The sequence below is a fragment of the Chaetodon trifascialis genome, chromosome 8 (assembly GCF_039877785.1).
Source record: "Chaetodon trifascialis isolate fChaTrf1 chromosome 8, fChaTrf1.hap1, whole genome shotgun sequence".
Lineage (NCBI taxonomy): Eukaryota > Metazoa > Chordata > Actinopteri > Chaetodontiformes > Chaetodontidae > Chaetodon > Chaetodon trifascialis.
The window spans coordinates 12311467-12337618 of NC_092063.1; the positions used below are offsets into that span (position 1 = coordinate 12311467).

At 42.7% G+C, this 26152-nt stretch overlaps 2 protein-coding genes across 2 annotated transcripts; both read right to left on the reverse strand.

The window, feature by feature from the left end:
* Positions 1-794: 794 nt before the first annotated feature.
* Positions 795-13629, reverse strand: atp6ap1lb (ATPase H+ transporting accessory protein 1 like b). Its single transcript, XM_070968909.1, has 7 exons — positions 13293-13629; positions 5927-5964; positions 5243-5325; positions 3724-3962; positions 3585-3635; positions 3256-3499; positions 795-2906 (listed from the first exon to the last, which is right to left on the reverse strand). The coding sequence occupies exons 1-7, from the start codon at positions 13424-13426 to the stop codon at positions 2670-2672; spliced, it is 1026 nt and encodes a 341-aa protein (XP_070825010.1). The 5' UTR covers positions 13427-13629; the 3' UTR covers positions 795-2669.
* A 2878-nt stretch (positions 13630-16507) lies between these two features.
* On the reverse strand, positions 16508-25151 carry b4galt3 (UDP-Gal:betaGlcNAc beta 1,4- galactosyltransferase, polypeptide 3). The gene is made up of 8 exons (XM_070968006.1): positions 24872-25151; positions 24208-24301; positions 23564-24117; positions 23224-23459; positions 22093-22283; positions 21875-21997; positions 20857-20961; positions 16508-19837 (listed from the first exon to the last, which is right to left on the reverse strand). Exons 3-8 carry the CDS (start codon positions 23844-23846, stop codon positions 19480-19482), a joined length of 1296 nt encoding a protein of 431 aa, XP_070824107.1. The 5' UTR covers positions 23847-24117; positions 24208-24301; positions 24872-25151; the 3' UTR covers positions 16508-19479.
* Positions 25152-26152: the final 1001 nt, after the last annotated feature.

The following is a 26152-nucleotide window of genomic DNA, read 5'->3' on the forward strand; positions in this document are numbered from 1 at the left end:
TGTCAGTATCGTACACAAGCGTGTCTGATTGGCAAAACAGCGATCAAAATCCGTTTAGGATTGTGTGTTTTGCTGGGTTGTGAATGAAACAGCTGTATTTTTTACTTTAATCCAGTTCAACTACCGTTTGTGAAGTTGACAAACCAAGTCTATATTTGGCGCTGAAAGTTGTATTTGAGGACTAACATCACAGTTATGCATTACAACCTTGCATACCTGCAGATTCTAAATAATCAGTAGATATATAGTTATTGCCAATAGTTAGGGCACATGTTGTATGCCATTGCATTGGAGTTAGGTGAGTAATCTCCTGAGAGCATGGCAGCAAGGGCAAAATAAAATCCGCCCTGCAAATAAAAAGATGCATCACTGACATGGTGTTGGGTCTCAGATACAGTATTTTATGAGCCAAAGAAGTGAGATGACGATATGGCTCTGGTTTGAGATTGCAATTTATCATAGGCTGTGATTGCCTATGAGGTATGCATGAAAGTGTTTGATTGGACAGGTGCCGGTGAGTAAACTGTTCTCGTCAGGGATAATGGCATTTTAGGTCAGAGAGGTGAGAGGAGAGCGCAGATGGTACTCAGGGGGGGAGACAGAGCTGGCAGAAGACCTGGACACTGGTTAGGAAAGCTGCGGGTAAAGTAACAATTAACAACATGATCAAAATTTGGGGAAATGCATTATGCAATTAAAATAGGTTTGGTATCAGGAAAACCTGCAAATCGTGTGATTACTGTGCTCCTGCATGCAGTACAACACGGCTACTTAACATATAAACACAGCAGACCTTTTCCTCTGAATATCATTTATTGTTCAATCTACATCAGTCGGTCCTTGGACAAACCGCCTCCACTCATTTCATAGTTTGTAGGATACATTTATGACCAAAGAACACATTTCACACTGCTACAGATTGACAGAACTGCCATATCGAATGTTAAGATATCTATTTACTGTCATGCTGAGTGTTTTTATCAGTAGTAATGACTTACTGATGCTGTTACTGCTGCTAGTGTGGCTTCTGGCATAATAATGGCATCTAAAAGTCCCAGTGGGTGGACGGCATTCCATAGTATCGTCCTTCTATGGTAGGAATTTGTACTGTAATTTACAGTTAGATGAGACTGGACCTTACATTGTCTGGCCCAGCTTAAAACAAATAGACAGACAGTGTAATATGTTAATACTTTGTAGAAAAAATCATATGCATTGATACTTTCACCAATCCTCATAGCACAATGTCTTACTTGTACCTATGTTTATTAGTTGTGCAATATTTTGAAGATAGTAAACAGCTATGATCGTATAGAGATCTTAATGTATCTACAGCTTTGAATATCCTTTTGGTTATGAGGATTAGCATAGTCATCCTGGACCTAATAGTATTTCATGATTACACTGTATATAAAAAAAGACCTCCGCAGAGTGACACTTCTGTACATGTATGTGGTTTTTTTTGTACATAGCTGTAATGGTTAACTTTCATTTTCACATTGTCTCACTCTGTCTCTCACCATATTTTATGGCAACTCCTTAGTAGCTTCACTTTGGCAGTCAAACCCAGTGGTGTGGATGGAGGACCCATGGCCTTCCTTGTCCAAACGCTTGACTCTCAGAGAGTCAAGTCATCGCAAGACCCGCATTCCTGCCATGCCCTCAGACGGGCAGTCTTGTGCAGCATAGTTCCTTGTATAGTCTTTGATAGTTTGTTGTTAGTGCATTCGCAGCTAACCAATGTTGTGCTAGTTTGTAGAACCCCCCCTTTGTCTGGCTGGTCTGTAAAAGGCCGTTTCACAGTTAAGTCCCAAGCAGCAGTCTTGTTCAGGGGGTGGGGTGAGAGACGCCAGAGGCTCTGAAGGGCCAGTAATGCTGGTCCATTCACTCCAGCCAGATGCTAGACCAGTGGTTCCCAATATTTCCCTTCGCTTACACTCAAAAGCTTTTCAAGCTCCTTCTACTTTGTGCCATACTATTTTATTTTAAGCTGCAATTCATGCAAGACTCTCTGTAATCCTTTTCATTAGGAAACGCCGTGCTAGCCCCGATAGACCAGCCTTTTATGGCATGCAGCTAATACGGCTATTTCAGCTATAAAACCGACTGTTTGAAGTATATATTTCTTGCAGCAGTATTAGACAAAGTACACTGTAATGAAAGCTTGAAGGACAATGTGTGTGATGGAAGCTTGTAATATGACACTTGTGAGCCATGTAATACATACGCATAATCAGGAGCATCTGATGTTAGCTGTATTAGCTACAGGTGCTAGCCTTTTGTGGTTTTGATGGCTGACTGGGGTAAAGGCCTATATATGCTGTTGCCCTTCAGGGCCCCGGCTCCGTCCTTGACCTTTGACATTAGGATCATGAACCATCTCCCAGGGAGAGGCTTGAACATCCAAAGGCCTTATTCAAAATATGGATGCCAAGATGCAGGTCAATGAGGAAAGAAGAAAAAGTATCCAATCACGGTCTGTATTTACTTAAAGTAGTTAAGACTTAAAAGGTTTTCATATGAACAGGCAAAGTCGTCATTTTTGTTGAACAAATATTCTGTGGAGGATACTTTTTCACTCTTGTATTCACTTGCACTCCCCTCAGCTTTGCTTCTCAGCCTTCTCTCCCCCTCTCTCCCCCTGCCGTCCTCCAGCTCTTCTTTTACCCTCACAGGCTGTTCTTGTCTGGCAACTCGGCCTCTGGACTACGGGGAAAGTAGACGGTGGCTTTGTGCTCCTCATAGCGGTCGATGTGCTTGAGGTGTACCACCATGTGCAGGGCATAGGCTAAGACGAGGAGCAAGATCAAAGACGTCACCAAGCCCATCAGGATAGCTGGCGTCAGGAATGTGGCACAGTCACTGGCCGACGCAAACTTGTCTGACTGCACATTGAAGGCCTGGATCTGGAAGAACACAGAGAGAAGGCGGAACGATGAGATTAGGCTAAACTAAAGAGGACAACTGGCTTACCAGGCACAGACACGCTGGGCAGATGGACAGGTTGAGACAGCCTAGCAGATGGCTAAACAGACAGTGCACAGACAGATTGACAGACTGCCAAACAGACTGTAAACAGACAGACTGACTGACTGAAACCCATACAGGCGGAACACAAAAAGAAATGGCTGGCAAAGACACAGACATGCACACAAGTAGGAAACAGGGCGGAAAGGCTATGATATAACAGTGAATGTGCAGACATTACCGGAAGAATTACACAACAGAGGCTGCGCCCCTTGTGCGAAAGTGTACCTGGAAGTCAGTGAAGGTGATGTGCCAGTTAGCGGATGTGTCAGTGTGGGAGCTGGGCACTAGCAGGGTGTCATATTTGTGCAGGCTGCTGACGTGCTGGCAATGGTAGGATGAGGTGGCAGGAGCGTAGACCTCGCTGGCATTGAACGTAGCCTCCTGGGTCCAGTTGTAGTGGATGTGAACGCTGTCTAGTGTGAACCAGTTCTGACCAGCTGCCTCGTAAAACGTGTTTGACATCTGAAGCCTGGTTGAAGAGACAATGACAGTTAGTTACGCGCACAGTCCGTACATGTTCACATCTGCAGTATTTGAAGTAACGTGCATTTTACCTGATTACTAGACCTCGCAAGTCCTCCACATCACCAAACCTTAATGAAAGCCTGTTGTAAAACAAAACCACAACTATTAAAACATCTGATTTTATACTTGTCGTGCTTTTGAACCTGTCTGTCCATGGGTTTGACTTACGTAGCTTTTTCCTTGGTGCAGATGGAGCCTTTAGTGTCTACAGGTGAGTTGGGGTTGAAGACCCTCTCAGTCAGGTCAATGAAGGTGTGGTTCCTGTAGCGGATAGCCAAGCGCTTTGCCTTGAACAGAATGCAGGTCTTCCCATTGTAAGACACGCTCAGTGGGCCATAAGGCCCCATCAGAGACTGGAGCAGCTTCCTCTTACTGTGAGACATCCCTGGCTGATGCCAGTTAAAAGGCTGTCAACATATGAAGAAAGGCATTAAGCACAAGAGAAATAAAGAAACTGGCAAAGTGTGGGCAGCAGCAGTTTTGCATTCTTAGACTGTCCTCTAGAGGGCAATCACATTTTTATTCAGAGATTTCAGCTGTGCCTCATTTCACACATAAGAGGATGTGGCCCACAAAAGGTGCATCACAAACATGTTGCATTTGTCCCTCATATTCAGCTGCTGAATCAGTTTATAGCCAGGAATGTGACTTCAAATAGCCAAAATGTATAAATACCAGTCACAAACCAGTAAACTGAGTGGCAAACTGATAAACTAGTTGGAATTCAGTCCAGAAATGCAGACTTTGGAGAATCCAGCCACTGAACCATGATACAACAGAAGAGACCATACAATCCCAATCTTCAGTATGTTCAGTGAGATCATTTTTGTACAACATGTGTCAGTGCAATCTGTGTCTGTCACTACCATGCAACTCTTGATTTATTCTATAAAAAATGATCCAAAGTGAGCTTGCTTTGGTGCACAGCTTACCTCCCTCATATATATGCCGCTACGTATCATTGCAAAAAAACACCTTTATTTTAAACTTGTCACTCTGACCGTAAAATGTCACTAATGTGAAATTCAGTGCCCCAACCACCACTCAAATGAGGGATGAGCAGTTTCGGCTTGCCCTCAGAAAACAGGGGCTGTCTGAATTTGCATATAATAGCATGGTGGCTGTTCGACTGTATTTCTGCACCGTGCAGATAGAAACTGCCCCCTCTAGCTGTTTAATCTCTTTGCTCAAAGGCCACGTCTCATTGGAGGGCATTTGGGACTAATCCAGCACTATTTTACAAGACATGTAAAGTGGCGGTCACAGAAGTTAAGAAGCTGCATTTTTTTTTTTTGTTTGTTAAATGTGAAATATATTGTGACTAAGATGACAATACCCATTACATTTACTGAATACAGTAGCTTGGAAAGGCCACTGCATGGAATCAGTTGATCTATATGAAGAACATATAACTGTGCCTGGATGCATCAAGTGCATCAAGTTTCGCTGAATGTTCGCTCAGACTGGTCCCACGTGTGTGGGTGGCAGGGATGTTTTACCTCTGATGAATGTGAGACAAACAATATTCCCACACCCAAGGTCACGCAGTATGCCTGAGTAACTATGCTCTGTTTTGTTTGCGTGCATCCCAGAGTGTGTGTGTGCGCATGTGCATGTGTGTGTACGGATAAAGGTAGTGGGTGAGATAGATGGCGGAGATAGTGAGGGAGGAATAGAGAGCGTGTACCTGCAGTATTCTCCTGAGTGGGTTTTCATCTTCAGGCGTCAAAATAACCTCTTCACTCTCTAAGCCGTACCCACCATCTTGACCTGAAAACACGTACACACATTACTGCACCCTGAAAGATTATATCAGTATACATATTAAGCTGATTGCAATGCTGCATTGCAGGCTGCAACATAATCATAAAAGTTTAGCCGATTGCACACACGGTACAGAGAGACACGCACACACACACACACACAAGCACAACCAGATCCTGCGTGCACCTCGGTGCTCAGGCTCCTATCTATTTCCAGTTGTTTTGCGTCATCACAGTGACTCATCAGCAGTCTATTTCACAGTTACGGTCGCATTGTTCTGTGTTTACAAATACTGTTCATCTTGTTCCAGCAACATATGATGTGGGATCATGAAATTTAAAGGAATGTCTCCATTATTTTTTCTGCCTTTTTTCGTCAAAGCGTCCAAATATAGCCACACGTCTGAATTGCCACTGAGGTGTATGGATCACACTCACACGCCACACACACATTCAAAATCTGTTAGTATTACAAAGTAGCAAAGATGTCTCCAGCATTACGAATGAAGTGCTTTTGTCAGGACTATTTATCCAACACATCAGCATGAAAATTACCATGGCAGGTCTGATTGAATCAGGCCTTGTGTCACACTAGATTTGTTACTTACTTGATGTGACTCTTGTTGCTTGTTTGGGGTTTTCTTTGCTGTGGAAAAGACAGAAGACACAATAAGGTTGTTGAAGTTTTTTGTTGTTGTTGTTTTGATAATACTCCGTAATATGTACAGGATGCTTATTTACCTCTAAGAATATTACATGTCGTACAATGTATTTTATAAACTCATGTTTTTGTCTTGACAGTGTTTGTATATTTTAGTCAAAAATGATTATTCCCACTTTCATACTCATTTTAACATATTACTATACTTATGTACTTCTTAACTAGTGTATACCAAACATGTTTGTTAAGGCACAGCGTAAAAAGCTTTATGCTTTTAAGCACTAACATACCTAAATTACATGTTTTGTGTATGGCATTTACAAAATATACATAGAGCCACAACATGATCCTATAAAAATGCAGTGTAAGCATATTGTTGTAATGAATATGACAGTGAATGTTAAAATGAACGGCCAAACATTGACAGACTTATCAAATTACACATTTTGCACCATAAATGATGCATAAAGACTGTGGACAGTGCACAGCTGCAGAGCACGCAGTATAAACCCAGAATGCTTTGCCCAAAGAATTTTATTACAACGTACTGTAAGAAGGTTTGCTGAGTTTCTATGTTGCAGGAATTCTGCCTTTGTGTGGTGTGTTGCTTTTACTAAATGGCCGATCTTTGATGTAGGACTGACCTACATATGGCACTGGGGACAGAGGACAAACCGCTTCCTTTTCCTTCACGTGTTTGCCCTAGCTGCCGTGCTCTCAGTCCAACTCAACCCTGCATAGCCTTGGACTTCTTGAAGCTTAGCCTGATCCTTTTAACTGTCTAATCAAAGACGTAATACGCCTGCAATGGGCTTACTGAGCGGAGCTGACATGGCCAGTTTTGCTTGTTGTTACAGCCCATCCAGTGCTCTGACTGCGACGTCTGTCCTTGCTTGTCCGCAGTGATCTTCTGGGTTGGCTTGCTAATCTCCACACAATAGCCAGTTATAATGGGCTTGTCAAAGGTAAACCTTAAAACCTGTGGAAGTGAGCATGACAACTAGCACCTGTCTTTTGAGTGACACCGCCAGGCTGTTTGTTTATCAGCTTCAGTCACAAGCGTTTCAAATCATTTTATGAACTGCAGCACAAGAAAAGCAATGTCTGTAAAGACGTTCATCTGGGATACCGTCTCTGTTATCTTTAGTTGAATAGTAATGCTGTGATCTTGTAGGAAAAGCCTTTTTAGAAGATACACAAGACAGACTGAGGAAGACCTGAATATTTATACTAAATTTAAACAGACAAAAGCTGGTCAATAGCTGTGACTGCTGTTGTCGAGGAGAGTTCACACTTTGTTTCTCTCAGACGGTGAACCAGTCCGTGGTGGAGCTTCCCCAGACACTGTGGTTAAGTGATCTATGAAGAGCAACCCCAAGCTGCCTTTTTGCTATGATATGACTACTCAACTGCTCAAAATTGACCAAAATCTGTATTCTTACTACATTACTTCTTACTCAAAGTAGAGTTCAGTCTTGTGATTTGTGAGGGGTTAAATAACACGTGGGGTTACCTTAGACAGAAAACTGGGTTCTCATTAAGATCCCTTCTCCATAATGTGAAGGCTATGTATCTTAGGACATTTGTTTCTTTCATTTGCCTTTCATGCACAAAATCTCAACTGGATTTTGGCCAGATTCAAGGAAATGGATGGATCTTTTCACGTCACTATGACATTTTCACTGACTGGCTCAAGGGCTGTATTGTTGGCTCACTCATCCATGTCATCCATGGATCTCATGCGCAATATCTCAGACACAGCTGACTACATCTTTTTTTCTTTTTCTTTTTTCAGAGTGAAGAAATTATGCATCCCTCTTGTCCATTTTGACATTTTTAAGATTTTCCTTTTTGGCTCTGGATGGGCTGTGCAATTAAAGGTCAATAAAGGTGAGCAGACTTGAGCAGCAGCTAACAAATGAAAGATATTAGCAGGTCCTGTGTCTGATAGTTTTAGGTCAGGATGCCAGACATATCAGACCAACAGTGTGGAGCAGATATCTACCCGTCTGGTGCAGTTTCCACCTGGGCAATATTGTGTAGTTTAGTGCCAGATGGATTAGGATTAGCGGTAAGCACAGGCCAGGTCCACTGGAGCCCAAATATGGAGAGGCGTAGGCCCTGAACAAGATGAAGAGATTAAGGCCTGATGTCAGAGTGGACAGCATTCTGGACAGTTCAGGTGCTAATTTATCCATCTCATAAGACCTCTTAAAACGTGACTTTCTGCACGCCCATCCAGGAAATCTGAACTTTGATTGTGAGCATATAAATTTCACAGGCTGAATGAAACAGTTTATGGTTATTTAGTTGAATTTGCGTGATTGTTATCCCCTAATGAAATATAATCAAGCATAAACATCTACTTTCTGTCATTATTAGACTTGCTTCTTGGACCTACATTCATTGAATTTATTATATTGTACTTCCACCAGTGTGTCAATATTATTCTTGTGATAATCCTATTGTTGTACTGAGAGCATTCATTTTTAAAATCATGGGTTGTTATATTTTTTCCCCATAATAGTACTTCATGTTCTCAACTGAAGGAATAAAACAAAGCGTGTATGAAAAGGCAGATGGTGTCATACACGGGATAACATTCTGCCGTAAGTCAAGCTCGTGGAATGAGGTGCAGGCTACTCTTTCGTTGTACAGCATTGATTTTGACTTTGTGTCGGGTCACCTGTCACACAGCTGGACAATGATCAGGTGGGTTTTCTCAATAAATCAAATGTGACTGAATTAAGCTTCAGTCCAGTTGAAAAGACAATCATGGCTGCATGATGATGTGAGTAAGTGATCAGCAGGGAGCTACTGTGCTGTCATTTCCTGTATACGAGCTCTTCTTCTTGTTCATGCGGGTGCCAGCTCCAACGTCAACATTGGCTAAATTAGGGACCCCCTCGCATTTGCGTGTGAGTGTGAGCACATGCTGGCACGTACTGAATGTGCAGACATTCCTATGAATTTTCTTGTACATAATGTCTGCGTCTACAATTTCATCTCATATGGTAAATCCAAATATTTACATTTGCCCAGGTGAATGCTGGGTAAGCATGTTTGGATATGAAAGAGCTGCCAAAAGCACTACGCCTTTGGCAGCTGGCAGTTGTGACTGAAACCTCAGCAGCATGGTAGATGCTTGGATGCTGCTCGATTATCACCTGCACTGATACTGAAACTTTACAAGTCTTATAACAACCTAAAGGTTAAAAATCCCCCGAGACGTCTTAATTTCATATCTGATTTCTATATTTAGGAATTCATGTTAACGGTGCACAGCAACAGTCACCGACTAACAACTGTTTGTGTCTTTGCAAACAAGCTGCATATGCAACCGCCTCCACCCCCTCACCCCCACCCAACCCAAGCACAAGTGAATAAGCACTCCTTCCTCTGCACCTACCCAGGCCTCAGCTGGCTGAAAGGAGCCAGAGGAGTCTGTGCGAGCACGAGTGTGTGAGTGCTAACTAAAGCCCAGTCGTTTGTTCCTGTGCCAGTTTCGCGAGGTCAGCAACCCAGGACTGCTGCGGCCCCGTCATTGGCTCAGCCTGTCACACGGTGCCTGGGTGCTGAACAGGCCCTTTATATAATCAAAGCCATGCCAGAGCCACTCCTTGGCTCACCTCGCTCCCTCTGCATATATCCTCAAAAATGTGCACAGGCCAGAGTACAAACATCCACCTACACATAATGCATGTCAAAAATACCAGCACACGCTCGACCTGAATACATTATAACGACTGTTAGCGTCCTGTGATCACAATTACTTTTGGATAAGTAAGTGTCTGACTCATAAATATTAACAACAGTGTGAATCATCTGTGCTACTGATGGCACCTCGATCGATACAATTTCACTGAGTATGTTTGTGGGACATCCTTATTCAAGCCCGTAGATGGAAAGACGATTATCATCCCTCATCTGTGCCTCTGCTGTGTGCTGCTGAGCAGAGAGAAGGTGTGGTGCTGGCTCCCCAAACTTGTAAACAAATCCTCCTCGCCTCTGCTGCCACAGAGTGCTGAGCCACTGCACTCGGACTCTGTGAGCCAGGATCAGCCCATGCAAGCCTCTCTGCATCCTACTATAGGAATACAGTGTTGGCGAGTAATAGCTAGTTGTTAGCTCTGCTGAGAACAGTACTTAACTATTTTCTTTGCCATTCATTAAGCTCACTGTGAACTATAATTTTCATTAAAAACATTACCAGAACACAAAAGGTAGCACCTGAACGGGGTGTATATCAATAGTGTATCAGACAACAGTGATGTGTTCTTGTACTCAAATTTCCTTATATTATGCCTACATGAAATTTCAAACCCAGCTATGATAGTATTTCACAATGTACAGGGTGAACTACTTATGCAAAGTAATATTAATCTCTCAGATAGTATTGTTTTAGGGTTATATGTCCAAATTTTCTTCTTTTAAAAGTTTTCAGTAGCTTGGTTAATTATTGTAACCATGGCACAGCAGGCAAACATGTCTTAATCCCACGCTGTACAGGTGCTGGCCTATTAATAGATTTATTAGTGCAGATTAAGCTTTGGGAGTTTACCAAGATGCCTCTCAGAGGCCTGCTTCTATTTCAGCGTAGCTTTGATTGCAGCTCCAAATTTGACCTCGGGTCAAGTGCTAGAGTTGTCGAAACCTTCATACGCCTCAGTGCCAGTGCGTACGCCTGAACATCATGACTGCATTCAAACGGGGAATTGCACACACAGAGTCATGATTATTCGCCTTTGGCTTGATCTTTTTCTCACTCTGTTTGGTTTCCGAATCTGCCTAGCTGCAAAATAAACAGTGCATACAGGAAGTTAAATCATATGTGAATGCTGCTAAAATTAACTTTTTTTTTGTTAACCCTTTAAGCTTTCTTTGAAAGGGGGGCACTGATCAGTCTTCCACGGGAAATCCAATGCTTTGACCTCTAATCTGTGTCTATATTTGGGTCAGTTTGTCTGTGTTTAACAGCTTTAGGATGAATTTAAGAAGATTTTTACTATACACTGATTAACCTTTAAAAGTGCAAACAAAACATTGCAAAAACTTAACTATGTTTTATGTTGTTACCTGTAGTTTACCAAATCCTACAAGTGATTTTCAGAATTTCATGTCGATGACTTTCAAAATTGGGTCATGTGGAATTGACTTGAGTAATTGTTTTAGAAATTCACAGGGCCAGGTTAATTAAACACTGTCTTCATTGGCAATTGATTGAAGCGTAAATGTGTTTATATAAAAATTGATTAGTTTTTATATCTAATTTTGCTTTTTGAATGTTGTGCCTTACTCATTCTCTGTTGGCAAGAGACATGTGTTGCATTGAAAAAGCTTAAAACAGCATCAGTATTTTTCATCATCTGCAATCAACGGCTGCAAAATCTCTTCTTGCAGTAGTTTTCCTCTCATTCTCTATCTTCGCCTGTACTGTCGATGGACTGGGATGAGTGAAGAGGTCATTTCCAAAATTACAACTTGTCTTTGGACCCCTAATCTGTACCCATATTTGGATCATATTCATTTTCAGCGGAAATATGTTTGTCCTTGTGTGCTTGGATTGCTTTAGAAATATTACTACCATAAAGATTATTGCAGTTACATAAAAATGTGGAAACACAGTGAATTTGTTGAATTATTTGTGGCCTTTTGAATTGCAGTTATTTTGTTTTAAGCAGGTAAAAGTCAGCACCAAAAATCTAAAATGTGCTTCTAACATAATATGTTAGAAGTAACCCTAACCCTAGATTTTTGGTGCTAGGATCCAAATACTTTCTAGGAAATATTCATGGTGAATGAGGCAGAAAAACATAATGACCGTCGAGTAGGTCTTCTCTGGCTAGTATTTTTTTTTTTAATCCCAGAGTTCTGTATTTGGCATAGCACCACACATCATTTACTACAGAAAATCATACTGAACATTGACTACTGAACATTTTCTCTTCATTATCTTCCAGCATCCCCATGTCTGTCATCTGTAGAGGCGTCTCACTCACTGTACCTTTGCTTCTGCAATGTTATGCACCCTACAAGGCCTCTGAAATGAAAGGCATGAAAGTCTGCTCTTATATAACAACATCTTGGAGTGTGTCAGAGCTGAGAACGGCGCTGTGACTGGGGACCGTAACTGTTACGTTGCAGAGTTACGTGCAAAGTTTGATCCAGGGAACAGGCTCAAAAGCCCTGGAGAAATTAATGTCGCCATTCTCTGTCGGAGTGACTGCGGTGAAAAGTTAAGATAGGGATCTGTCAGGGTTTCACAAGCAGCAGATTGAGCTGGAATGAGAGCGATCCCATGAGACTTTGTATATTGAATTCTGAATTCAAGTTATCTGTGCTCTAGACTTGCAAACATGTGTACAGATGATACTATTTGTCCAATAAATGAAAGCATGACAGCATAATCTTTCATTCTCCAGAGTGTTTCACCGTCCTGAAAGTGCAATAACAAAGCAAGTCATTTGAGCAATGATTACAGACCACTGTGTCAGAAACTGCAGCATAATATGGCATTGAAGCACTTACGCTATAGAGGATTGGTGTGAGGCACCATGCATGGCATAATTTCAAGATCATTACATGGCTGTGGCACAACATTACTGCCTTGACGTGTCTGTAAGCAGGCAGGAACTGGTGCTTGCAAAGGCCCCGGCTGCCGGCTCATTCCCATCCTGTGACACTGTTGTGAGTGCACCCAGGTTTGAGCCTTGAATATTTTATTTAGATTTGACCTGCAGGACTGCATGTGCATTATGCAGACATGGCCGGCTAGAATTCCCCTCTCCCCCCTCTTTCTCTCTCTCCCTCTCTCTCTCAATGACTGCATCAGTAAACAGACCCCAACAGACCATCCCTGATGCATCCTCTCCTCTCCTCCCTGTCCCATCCTTGTTTACCTTCCCTCCGTGCTGCTCCCCCTCTTCTCTCCTCTCTCCTTTCCTCTCTCTCTGTACCTCTCCTGCAGGCCCACTGCCCCAGCCTTATTTAGCTCCCTTCTGCCTGACCAACACTACTGTACGGAGACAACAGCCCCATCCGTGATCGATGAGCAGCGTCTGATGCAGTCCCCTACAATGAGACAAACAAAGCCTCGCAGCTCAGCCCACTCTGGCACACCAAGGCTGCCTGTATTTCTGATGCATCCAAGGTGAGATGGGGAGAAGGGAAGGGAAGGAGGCAAAGGAGAGAAAGACAGACCCTAGGAGAACATCAGCATCCCCGCATGCATCTCCCCGTACCCCTCCCCCGTCACCCCCTTCCCCTCCCCTACATCCCTCCTCTGTTCACAGCCATAGAGAGGATGGATTTACCTTCTGTCCAGGATTTCAGGCACTTCGTCATAGGTGAGTCCCGGCAGCAGCTCTTCCTCAGTGAAGGAGAGCCCGGGCCGGCTGAGAGCAGACAGCAAGGCGAGGGAGCAGAGGAGGAATGCGTGTGCAGCCATTGAGACAATGAAAGGAGACTGCCGCTGGTTGAGCTCCGCTTCATAATCTGCTCTCCAAGCAGTGCCCGACTCCCAGCTCCTCTGACTGGCAGCGGCGGCGGCCAATCAGCAGCGAGCAGAGCCGATCAGCGTGCGTCACAGTCCCCTCGCTGCGCCCTCCCCTCCCTCCCACCCTACTCCCATCTCTGTCATCCTCCCTCTGCCTCTCTCACTCCGCTCACCCTCCCACATCCACTCCTGTGCTCTCTATCCTCTCTTCCTCTCTCCCATGCACACATAGCCGCAGGCAAGCCCTAAGTATAGACAGCAGCTCATTCTTTTTCATAACACATCTCATCATACCTGCGCTAACCTACTGATAAACACTCATACACATGCAGACGCACACATTCTCACACATGTATCCACAGACATGTTGGCACAGACGCCTGTACACACTCTGTCACAGGGGACACACACACACACACACACACACACACACACACACACACACACACACACACACACACACACACACACACACACACACACCTCTGTGGAAAATCACCTGGGAATGTCAAGGTCAGCTTGTGGAGGAGGATATAGGTGGATGTTGACATGACTTTAGGTGGCCACAAAAAAAGAAAAATTAAAATAATACAGCCCCATGACTGCATGACCTAGATCTCCAGTGCGCTGCCACAATAGCAGAATTAATTCACTTGATCTATGTGTTGTTGTGAGCACTCAGAGGGCCTGCGGCTGAGGAAATTGTCCACTGAGGCTGCAAATATGGATGACAGGAACAGCTGAGCATCCGTGGGACGAGACGGGGCCGAGGGTCCAGCCCTGACGACCCTGACGGCTGATCCCGTTGCCTCCTTATTATGTAGCCCCCATGCGTGTGACGCCTCAGGATCTTGATACATCCTCTCATTTCTTTTATTTTCCATATCCGATGATGTGATGATTTTCAGAGCAGAACATTAAGAGTGGTTATATAACCAAATGTTGTGACCTACTATCATGGATATTCACATTGATGCGTGGCAGTGATTCACACTAGAGGAGTGACTGCAGAGCAAAATGTTAGATTCCTCCTGTCGCTTTTCTGCCTTAAATTACATTTCCTCCTCACAACCAGTTTTGATATAAAACAGATTTTCCTTAGTCATAATGTCATGAAGATATTATGGATGAAGTCTTTAAACGATATGTAAGTTACCTGTTACCCATCTCTTACTCAGATTGAATATATACAGCATGTGAGACACATATATCATGTATAGCCATGACCTGATTGTTCCAAGGATTGTATGAACTTACATCATATCTAACATTGAGTAAAATATTAAAACATAAGAGGTTTTTAGTATTTTGGGCATATGTGTTGCACTGTTGCACAGCATGACACATTTCTTCTCTCTGGAAATGAATGCAGACTCAACTTTGAGAAAATGTTCCCACTTCTTATTAATCTAAACAAGCTATTAAAAACTCATTTGGACTACCTGGAAAATGCATCATCACAAAGCTGAAAACAGGGCTGTTTTTCTGAGCTCGTGAAAAGTTGACTGGTGGCTCTCACAGTGCAGTGACACTAAAAACATGATGATCTTTTAGAATATGACGCAATGTTGTAGTTTAAACTACGCAGCTGTCTATAAAGTAGTTAAAATGAGCGTAACCATAAATATCTACAGCAGTAAAATGCAACATCCAAATGAATGCAGCAGTAATATGAATCCAAAACACCAGATATAATAGTAAAAACACTGACAGAGAGCATTTAACAGCACAATAAATACTTTAACTTCCTCACTGCATCTATTTTTGTGGAACTAATGTGCCTCATTATAAGATCCTTGTGCAATGGTTTGTATATATATATATATATATATATATATATATATATATATCAGTCTGTTTGCATGCATGTGTGCTCAGAAGGCAGAAGCATTGCTGAGGGTATGAGAGGTCAGCTGTGACTCCTAGGCCTATACAGTAACAGGAGGTGACTAAAGGCTGTCTCAGCCCTCTGCGTCTGCCTGCCACGGTCACTTCAGCAGGCCAGTGTGTCAGTCTCCTGGAAGGAAAGTGCAAAGTAGACTGTCACTACTGGCATCACAGAGTGACGGCGTCACAGAACATGCCCCAGAAAGACGTCCAGGTGTGACGACTTTAAAAGAAGATCGTACGCTGTATGTCTCCAAACATTAGGTACAACATTAACATACACATGTATCCATAATGGAGGGTTGATATAGACAATATATCTTGCGATTAATACGTTCTTATTAAACTCTACTTGTGCTACCATCACACTACATTTTAGCCACCATTTAAATTAAATCATTTAAAGCTACGTAGTCTGTCTTTAAGCAATAGGTTATGTTTTCTGAGGAAATTGCACCATGCAGGGGTGGACAAAATAACAGAAAAACCTGCCAGAAGTGTAAACAGTATACTACATTTGTGGGGCTATTGATACTCAGGTTTTTTCAAGATTATCAGGGGTGTTGCTTCAGCTGGTCCTATTTGAGACGGTAGCCTGTGCTGGCATTGCATTGGGATTGGTTGTAAGGTGTTCGTTTTGTCCCCCCAGTTCATGAGTTTGTTTTTGCCTCTCTTGGTGAGTCATACAGCATTTTAGATTATGAAACAGATCGAACGTACAGAGCTGGGGGGTTACAGTCTATTTATAGGTATGATCTCATATCCAACTTTTTAATCCTGCTCTTTATGCCCACATAGAGCGCCGAGGCCTGCGATAGACAGGGTGATGTAACAGGTTAGTGCAGTTTTAGATTGCTCTACAGCATGTGTTGATGATGATGATATATGACCGATAATCTACCAGCTAGCATGAGCGTCTGATCTCTGCAGCGTTAAAGCTGTGGCAGCATTAATCAAAATGCTCAAGCCTATGTTCATTAAGAGGGCTCGAGTGGTGTGCGTGTGTGTTGGGGGGGGGTGTAAGTGCATCGCTGTAAGAATTTAAATGTGTTTATGACATAGTGTGTATTCATGTGTGTGTGGCTTCACATGTATGTCATTGCATAATCGTGTACATTTATGGTGGAAAACATGGGAAGAGACACATTTTATGATTATGTGGTTTTATTGGTAGATATATTTGCTTTCCGTCACAGCACTGTCAATCATAGCTCGCTGCTTCTGTTGCCTTTTTTGATGACCTTGCTCTCTACATGCGCACGCACACACACACACACGCACACACACACACATGCACACAATTTTTCATCTTCAAGATCAGTAAATAAGGCAACATAAAGTGACAACAGGCGTCCTTGCATGATGCAAATATCATGTTCCTTCATTAAAAGTGATGTAATATATTAAATACGTCTCATTTGCCATGAACACATAAACATCTTTTCAGTGAGGTGGTTCTCGGCAATCACATTAACACTTCTCGAATGTTTTTGATGATGGAATGAACTCATTGCCTCTTTAAATAAAAAAAAAATGTTACTGAGAAGTTCCAGTCCTCTTTACTGAGTTTGCATTCAACTACGCAGTATATATTTCCAACATTTATGTGAAAACATCCTTTATAAAAACTAGCCTATTTATTAAATATAGAACAATCTCCAGGTAAGCACACAGTTTGCTGATTAATCTGCTGAGATTACATAACATCCTTAAAAGCTTCCAGTGTGTCACTGCTTCATGTCATACAGGCATTGTCCCAGGCAATATGATAAATGGAGCATATATTTTCTATCGATATGCATCTAAATTATTATGTAGTATAAAGCTAAGAAATGAGGCCTTATTATCTCTCAGTGTACTCTGTCAACACAATCTCTTTGTACAGCACTCTTTGCTTAAAACAGGTAGTTTTTTTTATCATATCTAAACACAGATTCTTTCTATAAAACTATATCCATTCATAAAACACTCGCCACATAGTTTTTGCTTCTGTTAACCAGTAAAATTCAGAGGGTTGCTCTACAGCTTTAAGATGGCAGGATCAATCATGTGATTCCACGCAAACAAGAAACCCTGCACACAGAGCAATGCAAAGATTTGATTGGCTGAAACCTGTGAATGGCCAACGTTGACGATTAACATTCATGTCACAACACTGCAGTTTCATTCAGTCCCCGGTTTTTGTCTCTCTGGCGCTATGCCAGAGAGTACCACTTGAGGGCGCTCACATACAACCCAGGAGTATGCCTTCAATCCTAGTATACTTCATGAGGCACAATGTTAACATGAGAAACGCGGAGATATAGCATAAAGGGAGAAGGGCATTTCAACCCCTAAAACACATATGCACTGTAAAAATCTGCATATAGCTCTATCAGTGACTCAATAAATAACTTAATAAATTAATAAATTAAATACATTCAAATTAGCATATGTAATACATTACCTGTTAGTTTGATAAAACACAATTCTACACCAGAAAACTAGTGTTACAGTATGTCATTTTTCAAGCTGATTAATTATACAGTTAACCATTTCCCTAGTCAAATAGCAGCAAGACCTCTTATGCCCTACAAGTGATTAGATTCAAGTCCCTGTCCACAGACTAAGCTCGCCTCTCCCTTCACAAAAGCTAAACTAGGATGAGAACTCAAAGTAATACATTCCAATGGCTGACATGGAAAACAAAAAGTGAATATCTGAGAGATGAAGTGGCTTTTTGATCATACATTAACACAGATTACCTACATGCAGGTCCAAATTTGGCCCTCAGAATGAAATAAGTTCATTTTCAGCCTAATATGCATGTTTCCTTCTTCCTTGCCTCCTGTCCTTCAAGACACAAAAGCTTCATTCTAGCAAATGAAGAAAGACAAATAGAGGCAGATGTTAATTTATAGCTTTTAGATTAGTCTTTAGTCTTTTATAATATACCAAAAGACCCTCAGTGAAGACGTCAGGCCTTCTAATAAAAAGCTGACCTAGATCTATGCACAGTGCTTCATCATCACTATGACCTTTTCTTTTAATAACAACCTGAAGCTGACAAATGTGCAACCACGTGCCTACAATATTGTCTGCAAGTTTGACTTTTGCTCCATACCTGACTAATCTAAAAGAAAAAGAATAAAATCACAGATAATACCAGAAGCACAGGTCTATCCATGTATCGAGAATATAGTCAAAGCAGACAACAACTATCATGCCAAGTCTATGTTTTTCTGACAGGTGTAAAGATAGTCGTGATAATTTTTCCTTACTTTGTTTAGTGGTTGGATACAGAGCTATCTTCCCATATGATTTGATTGTCTAGAAACTAAATGCCAGAGAGAGAGGCACCAGACTGCAAGGAAGGACGAGTAAAACAAACCAGTAAACAAATAAAGAAGTCTCTCTATATAAATATAAACTCTAGAATAGTCTGAGAACTATGGAGTTGGTCAGCGTTTGATCAATGCACACAAATATAAAACGGCAGTCCTGGAACAAATCACTTGTTCTAATCTAGGATCAGCTTTAGCCTTCCTGCTTTCTTTGCCGCGACACAGGAGAGGCAAAATTAACCCCAGGTCAGTGTCTAAAAGCAACTACCAGTCTATAAAATGCGCATAAAAGAGAGAAGGCACGGAAACACAAACCCACCGTGGAGTGGGGTGGACTGACAGCAGCAGTTTTTTGGGAGCAAACTGGATGAAGCTGCAGGTCTGCTGGCAGCACATGGGTTGCTTACAACTTGCGATGTCTGGAAAAGAGCACAGATTTATGTATACTTTCTGTCTCATTTTCATTCAGTCTGTTTTGGACCTCTGAGTCCTACGCCGCTCTTCTCCTGGCCCCAAACTCGCTCGTGAGCCTGACCACAGTCGCTAGAGCCGGAGTCACATTGAGTGGATAACAAAGCAAGAGGTGACTCAGTCGTGTTCCTGAACGCACCCCCTGTAGACAAAAGTGGCTTCTTCACTGGATCCATTGCATAACTGTCCCTAATCTGCACTGAGCACAAAAAGTTGGTGTACTCTATGTCCCACAACACAGCAGATCTACACTGCTTTTCTTCATTTTGTCTCTCAGATCAAAACGAATGTGGAAACCACTTTATGCTACAGATGTGATTCACCCTATTTCATCACACCTGTCTTCTCCCGTGTTGTTTGATTGGCTGCCTTTGGCTGGGCAGGTTCTGTCTTTTCACCAACTGGCTTGACCACAGTCAAATTTGCTGCCACAGGCCCTTTGCTCTCTTGCCTCATCTCCTGTTTGACTGGGCTTCCAGGCTTGCTGGTGCTACGCTGCTGGACTGGGCTTGTTGTTTTCAGATGGATGGGTGTTTTCCCCGAAGGCAGACGGGGGTCTTCTCCGATGTTGACGGTGAGGTTGGTGTAGAGAGGTTCCAGCTCTTTAGAAAGGAGCTCGTAGGTCAGAGAGTTGAGGCCGTCAGAGCGCCAGTTGAGTCTGGTCCTTTTCAGAAGGTCAAATCTAGAAAGATGAACATAATGTGTGTGTGTGTGTGTGTGTGTGTGTGTGTGTGTGTGTGTGTGTGTGTGTGTGTGTGTGTGTGTGTGCATGAGTGTTTCAGGGTCAAACTTTAAAGGAACAGTTTAACATTATGGAGAATTTGTTAATATGCTTCATTGTAAAGAGGTAGATGAGAAGATCACTTCCACTCTCATGTCTGTGCACTAAATATGAAGCTACAGCCAGGAAACATTTAGCTTAGCTAAGCATAAAGACTGGAGGCAGTGGGAAACAGCAGGCCTGACTCTGTCCTTTCCCCTTGAAGTCACTATGAACAATAGTTCCAGCACATGACCTCTGTAAAACCACAATTTGCCATTTTTACCATGGGCTTTTGTTCAGATTTAAAAAAAAAAGTGAAGTGTGTCTTAGTGAGCTCTGTAGGTGCTGGTAGGTGTTTTTTTTTTAACCCCCTGTTTCCAGTCTAAGCTAACAGACATACATGAGAGTGGCATCAATCTTCTCTGCAAAAAATAAATGAGCTTAAATCCTAAAATGTCGAATTAATGCTTTCACAATAGGCAACAAGGTTAGTCTGAACTAAGTCTGAAATATATTCCCATTTGAGTGTGACTTGTGGTGTTAAAGCTGATTTGTAGGAACTTGCTTTTATAATCAAGAAACTGTTTTTGAAGCTTCATGGACAAGAAAAATTGAGCGCTTTAATTTTGTTAAATCTGAAAACAAATGAGTATGCTGCCAGAGGCAGAAGAAACTGTTGGCTCGAGAGAGCGAACAGAGGAAAATGCCAAACTCGCAAAAAAAACAAAAGAAGGCATAACCATTCTTGTAAAAACTCGTGAAGGGTTGGAGATAGAACAGGTTGGGCCAAAAGTGTGGAAAACAACATCATTTTGATGCCTGTTACCAGCGATGGGAATGAAGCCTGAACAAATATCAGTGGTACAAAATGATATCAAAGGGAAAAACTACATATCCCTACATAATTTGTGTGTGTCTACGAGTGTGTCTGTGTGTACCTGCGTGGGTTTTGCTCATTGCCTTTGTCTCCTTTATGCTTGATCATCTTGTAATGACCAATGGCCACCGGAGGGCGCATGATCTTCATGCCTGACAGACGCACTCTGAGCGGGCAGCATACAACAGGAGTTAACAGGGACAGCAGATTCTAACTCACAGGCATTAAACTGGAAAACTAAATCTCAGAGTCAGGGTATTATTGGATCAACAAAGCCTATCCATGCTATTCTCTACAACACAAAATAACAACAATACTTAGTCTGAGTAGATCTAGCCTCTAAGGGAATCATTTAAAAGCAGAAAAAGAGAAAACAAACAGAGAATTGTGGGCGATGTATGAGAAAAACATACGTTTATGGCCTATAGGTGGTGAAAAACACTGTGGCTCCCGCCTCTGATGCCTCTGTACCACCCCAGCTATCTAAGTCAATCAAAACATGGTGAAACTATGACATAGTTTAGGTTGCAAACAGCATGCACACAAGGCAAACTGTTACAAAAAGTAGAGGATAAATATTCTTGTTGTTATACCTCATGTCACATTTAGCACAAGGTTTTAGATTTTCTTTTTCTCGTTCCATTTAGATTCTCTCGTAACAGGATGGCAAACGCTACAAGAGCCAGAGAGTGGAGTGAGGGGACCGCAGGGATGAGATGAGAATGAAAACTGCCTGAAAAGTCTTCAACACACAGCCCAGCCCAAAACTGCAAGCTAGTCCATGTGAACATACTCACTGAGCCCTCTGCAAGAGACACAGCAAAGCCACAGCAGTGGGAGCGGACGTGAAGATGAAAGATGATGTTAAGACACATCAAATGAAAGTCAAAGAAAAGGAAAACATGTGGTACAGAAACAGTAAACATGACAAAAAAGATGAGTGAGTGAAAAAAAAATAAAGAAGCAGAGAGGATGAAATGCATGCATGTAGTTCTGATGGTGAACGTACGTCGACTGAGGTCACAGTTCACTCTGTCATCATGCAGGATGTGACCTCTGACCTCATTTACCCTCCTCACCTGGCAGCAATGTCGTCATCCTCTCCGCCCCAGCCCCAGTACTGGTTAGGGAAGCCGTTCATCTTCATGTACTGGTCTGGGGTGACTGCAGACACCCCACCAAAATACTGTGGGTATGGCAGCCTGGGAGGGTCACATCACAAACATGTAATCTTGACAATAATGCCTCACAGCACAATACAGCTTATAGAGGTCCATCCATATACACTTGTTTCTACCTGTATCTGAACTTGTCCATGGCCACAGACAGGTGTGTGGGGAACTGCTTGTGGCAGGTGTAGGTGTTGTGGTCATTCTCAGGCAGCAGGTCAACGTCATGCAGGAAGATGCAGCTCCAGTCTTCATCTCTGAGGGCCTCCCGCACCCCAACATTCAGCAGCTTGGCTCTGTTAAATGTCCCGTTCCCCCACTGAAGTCAGAAACGAAAGCAATATAAAAGAAATACAGAATGTGTTAAGTACTTGATTGGCTCAGCGCTGTGATTTAAGGCACATTGTTGCAGAACAGAAGATGATTCTTTGACATTCTGGTTACAGTACAGCTGGAGGATGGAAGGTATCAGATGTAATAAAATTTAAATGCCCTTATTTGTAATAATATAATTTTAAATATCCACCCAAATTTCATTAAAAAACACATGTTTTGCCACTTACCTCTAGTGGCATCTACCATAACCATGCAGAAAATTTGGGTTTTATTTGCCCAGGTGTTGAGATGCCTGTCTCTGCGCCTCACTGTTTCTCCCCTAGAGAGTAGCTCCAGTGAAAACAGTTTTTCCCTGGTGAATTAGCCAAAGTCAGAGAGGTCTCTGGAAAAATGTGTTGTTTTTGAATTTTTGAGGCATATCTCACAGTCTGCGCAAATGAACCAAAACTATGTGCATGGAAACGTAACACAATAGATTTGGCATGTTTTATATAGGTGAGTTGACCTTTTAATGATGTTTGCGTCACTTGATTTCTATATTTTGTATCGCAGTATTAAACCAGTATATCACAGATAATACACTGTTTTTTCTCTGCACTAATAATACACCATCTTAGATCAAACCAATAGTGCAAAGGTGTTAAAAGTGCACCAGTGATATCCCAATATAACTCAATGATGGGCTGGTTATACACCTGAAATACACCAGTGCAACACAAAAAGAACACTAGTGGTACCTGAATATGACAACATAAACATACTTATAATACACCAGGATTATGTAATACTACAAAGTAGTAATACACTGGAAACAAACCGTAACAGTGTTACATCAGTAATACGAGCATTACATTAGGCATCTATATATTTACATATGTAACGCATCAGTATTGTTCCAGGATTGCACTCATACATAACCTGACCTGCTGTACTATATAGATGCTGTAGTGGATCTGCTGTCTTTGCAGGAAGGGGTGGAGGTGGTAGAGGAGGGCACGGAGGTGGGTCTGCCGGTTCCGGTACGGGACCACTATCGCTGTGTGGTGGCGGGGTTCGCAGTCTGGGGGCCGGTAGCGTCCGCCTGGCAACACTAAGGGGTTCCTCTGTCTGATCTCCTCCATGGACAGAGGAGAGGACAGATGGACAGACACCGGTCCGACTGGAGGAAAGGAAAAAAAAAAAGCACACAATTCTTCACCGTGTATTTTACTGTGCATGCATGTGTTGCATATAACAGCAACATTTAACCCCTCTGTTTCTCACCGAGCAGTGGGGAGGGGATCTGGCAGTTTCTCAGCGGCGGCCCCGTGGCAGGGGGTCCAGTGCCAGAGTTGCGAGGCGGGGGAGGTGGAACTCCCAGATGACTGAGGTTGGTATAGACATCGTGAGGTCGAGAGTAATCAAACTCCGGCTCCGTGGTGTGCACCAGCACAGACACCAGACCTCTGAAGCCCCCGAGGGAGAAATAAAGAACAAAGGCAAATTGGAAGCCCACCAGCAAGGCTAGTGTGCACGGGGAGTCCAGAGAGCGCCCACAGCACGCCATAATAAAGACTGTAGAGGAACAGTGAAATTCAATGTGGGGGAGGTGGATGGAGGGATGGGAGGAGAGATGGGGAGAGCAAATGGCAGCTGGATGAGGAAGGTGGAAGAGGAAGTGGGAAATGAGCGAGGAGTGGCAAAAGGAGAGGAAGGGAAGGAGGCAGCGCTGAGTACAGGCTCAGGCGTGCAGGAGGGGCACATCCATCTGTGGGAAGGGCCAGTAGTGGTGGTGAAGATCAGTCAGAACTGCCATCACCTCCTGACCACAGACGTCACTAGGAAGGAAGAATAAAATATTATCAGTTAATTTAATGTATCGCTTAGGATTATTATCATTGCACTACATCACTCTAGATTTAGGGTACCTGGATTTGCAAGGGTCTAATTAAAACCTGCCCTGGGCCAGGAAGGGCTCACTCCGCATCTCTCCTCCTCTTCCTCCTTTCATCATCAAGCTTTCTGTAATCACAGTAATAAAAAGACAGACCCGAGTGAGAAACAGCACAGGAACACATTTGTCTCAATACCACTGTGCAGTCTAACGTAAGCTAAAATAAGCTGAGGGACGACAAGCAGCTACAAACAAATGTCATGCTTGCTTCTTTATTTAGAAGGGCTTATTTTCAGCTGTGACATTTCCAAGGGGCGTGCATGGAAGAGATGCTGATGGCTACAGATCTATTAATCCCCACATCACATCCCCCCTGTTAGTCCATACCATTACATATAGCAAGCCCCGCACGCGTGCATTTATGACTGGATCTGAATTTCCGGACACAGGAAGCTTGAATTAATGGCTGTTAAAAGCAGAAACAGCGCCATGGATATCAGCGCAGAAAGCTTTCAATCCAAGTGATTAGCCTATCAACGTCCATCGTTAAGGCCTGCGCAGGCACTGATGGAGCTACAGTATTTATTCGACAGGACCACTGGCTGCAAAATTCCTCCTGTCGACCACAAAGCTTGTTTCTCAAACCCATAATTTTTATTACGGGCTCCATACGAGCTCTGCAGCAGCAGCCGACTCACCAGCACATCCCTGCGACGTTTCAAATCCAGCCCCCGGCTTTGTCCGACAATCGATGGGCCGCCGCCACCGAGCAGACGAGATGGACTAAAAGATACCGTTTGTTTTCCGGATGCTGGTCGCTCTTCCTTCTCCTCCTAAGCTCTCATCCGAGGCGAAATGTCTCCGTGGCTGCTTAGAGACCGCTGCGAGTGCTTTCGCACGCAATAGCATCGCTGCATATCCGTCCAGTGTCAACAAAACCAAGTGCGCTCTGCTCCATCGTTCCAGTATCATTGAATCAGACGGGCTGGGGCGCACGGCGGTGACGCGCTGAGCGGCACATTTGAAAAATGGATGGGGAATTATGATTCTGCCACCGATGGTTCATTGATAAATTCAGCCATATTTTGCCCTATCAAATAAATATTTAGTATTAATCTGGATGTAAATGGAGCAAAGAACGCCAGTGTGGAAGCTGGTTCGGCCATCATACTGCAAAATGTCTTTAAGAGATCCAAACAGGATTTAAACCCGGAGCTTCCAAATATCACCAAACCTCCAGACAGAGTTTGATTATGGAGATGTTGAACATCAGTTGATGTTCACCAGAGATATGCAGTTTGACTTATTACAATATCACCATATTATCAATATAATTTGAATTTGTATGTTGTCATATTTAAGTGTGTTTTGTCAGTATGAATATGTTGAAGTTAACATGTCTTTAGTCATGCAGTGCGACTATTTGAACAGTTTTTGAACAGTTTATTTCTTTATCTGTGCAGTTTCATTAAGGGGAATTTTCCACTGATTCTTCCTTCTCTCTCTCTCTCTCTCTGTGTGTGTGTGTGTGTGTGTGTGTGTGTGTGTGTGTGTGTGTGTGTGTGTGTGTGAGAGAGAGAGAGAGAGAGAGAGAGAGAGAGAGAGAGAGAGAGAGAGAACTCCGGGAAAGAGCTTGAAACTGTGGGATTGAATGCCACAGCAGAGACAAAAGAATCTCACAATGCTGTAGGAACGTGACAAGAAACTGTGGCACAACCAGTCAGTACATGTGTTGTGGCTAAAAATAATTCTCAAAAACATATAAAACCCAGAGAAGATAAATTAAACACTTTGTAAATTTTCATTCTTTTCATCAATTAAAGAAATTCTTAGTCAAAATAAGTCAGTGTTAAGACAGTTTAAGTATGTGTACTCTGATTCAAAAATGCAGTAGTAAAATCCCACAAATCTTTACAGCATCAGTTTTGTCATGCATCGAATGTAATGTGAGCTTGCTGTACGTGCTTGTACTATAAATG

Excerpts from the sequence above, each read along its gene's own strand:
- atp6ap1lb (XM_070968909.1), bottom strand. The coding sequence starts at position 13,426 with ATGGCTGCACACGCATTCCTCCTCTGCTCCCTCGCCTTGCTGTCTGCT. Across the intron at positions 5,326-5,926 it reads AGCAACAAGAGTCACATCAA|GTCAAGATGGTGGGTACGGC; the intron begins GTAAGTAACAAA and ends ACGTGTTTTCAG. Across the intron at positions 2,907-3,255 it reads TCACCTTCACTGACTTCCAG|ATCCAGGCCTTCAATGTGCA; the intron begins GTACACTTTCGC and ends GTGTTCTTCCAG.
- b4galt3 (XM_070968006.1), bottom strand. The coding sequence starts at position 23,846 with ATGGCGTGCTGTGGGCGCTCTCTGGACTCCCCGTGCACACTAGCCTTG. Across the intron at positions 20,962-21,874 it reads GATGACGACATTGCTGCCAG|AGTGCGTCTGTCAGGCATGA; the intron begins GTGAGGAGGGTA and ends CTGCCCGCTCAG. Across the intron at positions 19,838-20,856 it reads AATGAGCAAAACCCACGCAG|ATTTGACCTTCTGAAAAGGA; the intron begins GTACACACAGAC and ends TCATCTTTCTAG.